The following is a 7781-nucleotide window of genomic DNA, read 5'->3' on the forward strand; positions in this document are numbered from 1 at the left end:
ACTGAGGAATTCCTGATATTAATTGAGGGAGGAAAAGATTAGAAAAGGAATATCTACATGGTTTTGGCATATTTATGTATGCAGGAAGAAGTTTATGTCTGCTGCTCAATTGGTTTGTGTTTTTTTAACAAAAGAAAGCAATTCTTTTTTATTTCTATTATTTATTGTGGGGAAATATATATAACAATTAACATTTAACCATTTCTTTTTTGTACCAGGAATCAAACTCATGACCTCACACTTGCCAGGCAGGTACTGCACCACTGAACTATATCCCCAGTCCTTAACTATTTTTTTAGTATCATTACATTACTATAGCAGAGCAACAATCACCATTACACATAACCGAAAATGTTTATTTTCCATAACTAAACTTGTTTATTCATCTTAACCAAACTATATTTTTTCAATCTCATGAACCTTTCATCCATCATCCTGATAGGAATTATGCTGAGAAATTAAAGCATCAAACTACCAAAAAATGTTCACAAGGCAGACTTTACACAACTAGATGTTTAGTATTGATGCCTCTTTCCATGTATGTTCTATTTAGTTGCCTCGGGAGCTGATACTAGAATTTTCTGCTGTAGAGCCTTCTTAGGGCATTTTTAATGTCCTTATTCCTCAGGCTGTAGATGAAGGGATTCAGCATAGGGGTCACAATTGTGTACATTATGGAAGACACCACACTCTTTCTGGGAGAATGTGCTAGAGTGGATTCAAGGTACATCCCAATGCTTGTCCCATAAAATAAGCAAACAACTGACAAGTGAGACCCACAGGTAGAAAAAGCTTTATACTTCCCACCTGATGATGGGATTCTGAGAATGGAGGAAATAATTTTATAATAAGAGAACAATATTACTGAAATGGGAAAAAAAACAAATATGGCACCAACAAAATAAGTGATTATGTTTTTGGTAAAGTTTTCCATACAGTCCATTTTAAGGATGTGAGTAGGTTCACAGCAGAAGCTGGAAATGGAAGCATCCTGGAAGTAAGTGAACTTTAAGACAATTAGATTATGCAGCTGTGAGTCCATAAGGCTAAATAAAAAAGATACAAATACTAAGAAGATGCAGAAGCAAGAGTTCATAATGATGGAATACTGCAAGGGTTGGCAGATGGCCACGAACCTATAATAAGCCATCACAGTCAGAAGCATGTAATCCATACATCCAAACAGAATAAGCAGAGACATCTGTGTCAGGCAGCCTGCATAGGAGATGACACTCTTGCGAGTTAGGATGTCCACAATCATCTTTGGGACCGTGGTGGAGATGAAACAGATGTCAGCCAAGGACAGGTTGGAGAGGAAGAAGTACATGGGGGTGTGGAGTTGAGACTCTAAGCTGACAGCCAGGATGATGAGCAGGTTCCCAAGCACTGTAACCACGTACATGGACAGGAAGAGCAAAAAGAGGATGGGCTGTAGGTCTGGTTCCGTTGAGAGTTTCAGGAGACGGAATTCTACCACAGCTTTTAGATTCTGGGTGTCTGTATTGTTTGGGCACCTGTTGAAAAAGAAATACAAAGCATGGAAAAAAAGAAATAAGTAAACAGGTATCCAGCACACTGTGTGGATTTTATACTCGCATAATCACAAGTATAGTACTTTCTGTGTTCTACACCTTTAGTAACATTTTTCACTTGTACTGAACTAATGTTTTATAAATCTCCCATTGTTTATTCCACATTACTCACTTCCCCAGCACACACCCATTTTAGGGACACTTGACTGAGCAATGCTAGAAGATGAAGAATATTGGAACAAGGAGTTCATGATCACATTAAAATAGAGCCTACATTAATAAAAATTGAGAACAAGTAATAGCTTTCCTTCTTTAAGGAAAACCATTATGAGGAAATCAAAAAGCACTCACGTTTACCATACTTGTATCAAAATCAGAGTCCAATGTTCCAATGTTGGAATATTAATAAAATTTCAGTTTAGACTGTATTATTTGAACATTCAATTAATGTTGACAATTCATAGGCATAAAAATACAAGGTATGATCCAAAACAAATGCATATTTTGACAGCTCTCACTGTGATATAATTTGGAAACAATGCAAAACAGTAAAGATCAGAGAAATGATTTAATATATCTGGTAGTTTTACTAGTTGTAATATGTTGGTAGGAATTACCTGTTTCTATAGTTATTTTATGAATATTTTAAAGAATTGTTTAATTGTACAGAATAGTTTTTCTGTACCATTTATCAATACATCTACCTTATGAAATATTTAAATATGCAGATGCTCTGGCCTAAAATCACAGTTTGATCAGAATGTGTGCATGTAAATTTCTTTGGGGTTTTTTCCTGCATCAGTGTTCAGAGAAAATATGTTATCCAAATATATTTCTTGCCACTAGAAAATGTTTTTAAAATTTATTAGCATTAACTGTTTTTACTACCAGTAATGCATATTATTTATATTACAATGGGAAATTTTTACATTTCCTTCTGATTCAAAATTTCATGATTTTAATTATAATCTGTGAACATTTTGTTCTGGATATCTCTGCTTGGCTCTATTCTCTGCACATCATATCCCCAAAGGGAAGTATTGTCAGGAATTTGTGGGTAGGTTTTCCCATCATTGCTTCCATATTAGTATTGATTATGTTATCTATAAAATCTTTGCTTAAATACATACCTAAAAAGTACCTAAAGCTCATCTAAATGGTAGATAACATACATTGCTCCTGAAATATTCTACTTTACCTCATTAGTATTGATTATTGTATCTATAAAACCTTTTCTTAAAGACTTACGTGAAAAACTTCTAATGTTTATCTAAGTAATATAAACTCCCATTGACCCTGTAATATTGTACCTTACATCTACATGTGTACGAATTTTTTGTAAAGTACATACAGCTACTGAAGTGAATTAGATGATAAATTGCATTACCTAAGAGAGCCATGCCTTAATTGGTAAGTTTAGTACTAGGAAGCTTCTTTGAATATTTTTCTTTTTCTCATCACAAGTCATATGAACTAACTTTCCCCATAAAAATGTTGGTAGAGTATAATTCTTTGACTTCATGAAATAATTATGTAATTAATTTGTTTGGTATTAATGAACTACACAGTATCTCAATTAACAATTTGGTCATTAAAACTATGTCCTCTTACTATTAATATGTACAAATATCCCTAATGCCAGGGTGGAAAGAATCTTTCCAAAATGACTTAAGAAAAACTTTCATTTTACATTGAAAATATTGTTTTTATTTGAATCCTTAGAAGAGACACTCCTCCAGGATGAGACTCAAGAAATAGGCATGTTAGTCCCAAATTGTTGCCCTGCTACAATATCCTGAATGTCTGTTTCCTCTCCTGTCTTTGCTCATACTTCCCAGTGAAAATACAGTAGTTTCACTGCAAGAATTATGTGCCATATAACCTAAATTTGGGAACTTACAGATATTTGGTCACTGTGAGTTTTCTCTATGAAGGTTTCCTATATTAAGGAAATAGTAAATTTGTTGATGAATACAATCGTTAAAGGGCACTGGAGTCATCAAATAATGTGAAAACATTAATAGGTCTTAACCCAAGGCTTATATTTAGACTAATGCTTCACTTTAAATAATTTTAAGCTGCCACTGAAATTAAATGGAATTATTGGGTTCATATTCATGATACACACCCAAAGAACTATTTTATTTTTAGTTTGATGAACTGATCATTAATGATAGGGATAAAAATGCAGATAAGAAAAGACCAAACATGTTCATACCACACTGACTCTGGCCAACCGACCAGTCACTAATTAACATTCATTTTTATTTTGGATGTTTTCTCTGTGCCAGAGATGGTATAGGCTTTGCAAAATCAGAAATTAGCTAACTGTTCCTCCCCAAACACACAGTATGTACTTATACAAGGAAAATTATATGTCATCTAAAGAAATAAGCAATCAGTAACTTAAGTTCACAGCATATTTTTCTTGAAAGGCATGATGATTAATTTTCTTTTTACCCTGAGTAATAATAGCTAATATTTTGGTCTGATTTCATGCTCTCCTCATGTATTAATGACATGTGCAGCACCCACCATCTGCTCAATCCTTCCTCGGTGCACTTGTCTGAAATAGGAGTCATCTCAGATGTCAACACTGAGTCTCATAGATACTAAGAGTACTAACTACAGAAATGATGTGTTCGTCCTACACAAGCTGTGTGCATGTCCTGATTCATAGGAAGCAAAGCTCCAGGCCGTCCTCCCTCTACCCTTCCTCTCCCTCAGCACTTACTGATCTACACTGCGGCTTGGGTTGGTCATGATCAAAGAGCATGGAGCTGACGCTCATCTACTGCCAGGCATCAAGTGTGGATGCAGATTCTGTCCTCAGGACTGGAGTCAATGCATCTCTGATGGGAGCTTCCTGAAGCAGAAAATCCATGGAGGAGAAGCCTCAAACAAAGCCAGTTTTAACAGAGACATCAGACTGAAGAGCTGCAGGCCTGGGTTGATTACTGACAATTATATGACCTTGGAAGCTAAATGCACAGAGGTGATAATTAGCCAAATTGGTTCCGGTTGGCACAAACTCTTAGGACATAGTGATACTTTCCTATAGTAATTGGGGAAGAAGGAAAAAGGAAATGAATGTCAACAAATGTTTTGGTGCTCTATCTCTACATAAAAGGAAGCATATTAATACTATCATTTCCTCCATTTTTAAAAAATTCATTTGATATATATATGCATTTCTATGGTGAAATTTAAATTCCAAAGAAGTTTATACCCTTCCAAAGTGTCAAACATACAAGTCAGTGACATTAATTACACTTACAGTGTAGAGCAACCATCACCAACATTCAACTCCAGAAATTTTTCATCTTCCAAACTGAAACTGTCTACTCATTATTTTAAAATCCCCGTTCTTTCTAACCACAACACTGCCTACCACAATTCTATCATCAAACAAGATGAGGCTTAAAGCCCTTTTGCTTCAAAATCATTTTTATTTCCCATCCCCTCCTTGAGCTCTTCCTCATCCCAGATCTCTTTTCTATTTCTACAAGTCTACCTACCTATTTCTTATCATATTAGTTTACCCTTTAAATTATATTTCAGGTTTCTCATATGACACTGCATTTAAATTTGTTGTCTTAATCCTAAAACACTTGTAATGCTCCTGCTGCTCAGGTTGTGGATAAAGGACTCACCATTGGGGTGACCATGATATAATGACGGGGGCCACAGAATACTTTCTGGAAGATTATGATAGAGTTGGATTCAGGTGGCATTGAAACAAGGCAGGCAAACACTCATGTTTCATAAAATAGACAGACTACCCAATGTAGATATGATGACTATATGCAAAGTAGGCCAGGTGTGATGGCGCACACCTGTAATCCCAGCACTCAGGAGGCTGAGATAGAAGGATCATTGTGAGTTCCAGACCAGCCTGGGCTATGAAGTGAGCTCAAGGCCAGCCTGAACTGCATAGTGAGACCCCGCCTCAAAAAAGACAAAAAAATAAATAAATAAAAGTAGGACCAGTGCGGGTGGAAGTAAAAACTTTGAGATTTCTGGGAACCTCACTGCAATCAAATATATAAAATTCACAGAATTGGTCCCTGACATTTTGAACATTACTATTCAAATCTCACTACCTAAAATTTAATGTTTGTCCTTGTGATGAGGACACAATGGTTCCATTGATCTCTCCTCCATTCTTCCTACCCTCAGAACCTTCCAGGTTGTTGGTGTCTGTTTGGGTCACGGTTAATGGCATAGATCCTACACTCCTCAACTGAATGATGGTCAGTGAAGGCTAAAGGTCTATACTCAGCATTGAAATGAGTACAATAGCAGATAGGAATTTTTTGCTGCAGTAAATCATGGGAGGAAGATAAACTGGTGTGTTGATCATGAGACTGCAGACTTTAAATGAACAGGTGGAAGGTGAGGATGATGATTTATTTTATCTGATCTTGAATGCTTGCTGACCAAACTCACATTTACCCACATTGGTCCATAATTCCTAAGGGCCAGCTAAAATGAAAAGAGGGGGAGCAAGGCATAGTGCACGTCCACAAAGGCTGTTCACCCTCCATCTCAGGAAAAAAGTAAGACACATTATATACTTTCTTTTTTTATTCATGTTTTTAAAAGTGATCCATTTTTTATTTTAATTGTTTTCTTGTGTCAAAATCTACAAAAAAGTACCATTACTCTTTTTAAATGTAGAGCTTGGTAGACTATTTTTTAGGCTTTTTTTGTCTTTTAGAGGTAGAGTTTCACTCTTAAGTTTAGGCTGGCCTTGAACTCACAGCGATTCTCCTGCTTCAGCCTCCCAAGTGCTGGGATTGTAGGCATGCACCACCAGGCCTACCTGATGAATTATTTTTCATGATATTTTTAGTAACCATCACTATCATCCATCTACAGATTTTTTCATCATCCCAGACTGACACTTTGCACCCATTTGGAAATGTTCAATTTCTCCACCCAAATTCTGCCAACCACCATTCGACTGCAAATCATGATGAAGAATTAAGACCATCAACTTCAAAACTTCTATGACCAAAGAGTCAGTACTTGCAACTCTAGGTTTTGAGTATTGCTCTATTTTTAGACCCAATATTCCAAGTGTACGTGGAAGGTCTTGAGATTAAACTCCCCTCCTCTGGAGTGTATTGAAGGAACTGCTGACGTCTCCATTCTTCAGCTATAACTAAAGGGACTCAGCATAGGGATGACAACTGTGTCTGGTTATAAGCCACTTAACAGTTCCAAGAAGATTATGATACAGCTAAATTATGTATATTCCAATGCCTGTCCCAATAAACAAGCAAACAATACCAAGGAAGTAAGACCAACAGATTAAAAAGGCTTTATATATCACACAATTATGAGATTTTCAGAATGGAGGAAACAATATTATAGTACAAAAAATATATCTGAGTTGGGAGGATGACTCAAATGGTTCTGAAAGAAATGCATTACTATCTTATTGGTGATGACATCAGGACAAGCAATATTAAGTACTTGAGAAGGGTCACAGAAGATGTGATCAATTTCTACATCCTTGAAGCAGATAGTATGTAAACAAATTAAATTGTCCAACTTAGAGTGCAAAAGGCTAAGGAAAGATAATGACAAAGCAACAGGACACATAGACATGGGATCGGGATGCCTGAGTACTTCAGTGGGTGAGAAATGGCAGCAAACTAATTATAAAACATCAGTCACTCGTAGCATGTCATCCCTACACCTATGAGAAGAGACATCTGTGTCAGGCAGCCCACATAGGAGATGGCTCTACTGTGAGTTTGGATGTCCCCAGTCATCTTTGGGACCATGATGAAGGTGAAAGAGTTTTCAATATGTCAACGAAGCACAGGTTGGAGAAGGAGGGGTATATGGGGGTGTGTGGGTGGGAATCAGAACTCACAGTCAGGAGGATGAGCAGGTTGTCCAGCACAGTAACCATGCGGAGAAACACCTCTAAGAGGAGAGGTTGCCATTCTTGATCTTCTGAGAGATTCAAGAGGAATTCTGAGACATGTGTTACATTTTGTGTGTCAGTGCTCCATGGACACATTCAGCACAAAAGGAGGGTGGGAAAATGCAAACAAATATGCAACTATGCAGCACTCTATATACTTTAATTCAAATATTCACAATTAAAACATTGACATTTGAGGACACATAATGAAAACTTGTGTTAATGCTGCCATAATTTTATAAAATCACAGATAAAAAATAAAATACTATTGGCAATAAGTAAGCTGGCAGGTAGAAGGAAAGAAAGGA

At 36.5% G+C, this 7781-nt stretch overlaps 1 protein-coding gene across 1 annotated transcript in view; it reads right to left on the reverse strand.

Moving 5' to 3' along the window:
• Positions 1 to 284: 284 nt before the first annotated feature.
• Positions 285 to 7781, reverse strand: part of LOC102019287 (olfactory receptor 7E24-like) — a 65557-nt gene continuing 58060 nt past the window's right edge. The window contains exons 2-3 of the mRNA XM_005405558.1: positions 4267 to 4398; positions 285 to 1514 (exon numbers count right to left, since the gene is read on the reverse strand). Of these exons, the coding sequence (XP_005405615.1) occupies positions 572 to 1514; positions 4267 to 4295 (972 nt within the window). The 5' untranslated portion in view covers positions 4296 to 4398 and the 3' untranslated portion in view covers positions 285 to 571. The remainder of the gene's footprint in view (positions 1515 to 4266; positions 4399 to 7781) is intronic.

Source organism: Chinchilla lanigera, unplaced genomic scaffold (assembly GCF_000276665.1).
Source record: "Chinchilla lanigera isolate Chin_1 unplaced genomic scaffold, ChiLan1.0 scaffold00094, whole genome shotgun sequence".
Lineage (NCBI taxonomy): Eukaryota > Metazoa > Chordata > Mammalia > Rodentia > Chinchillidae > Chinchilla > Chinchilla lanigera.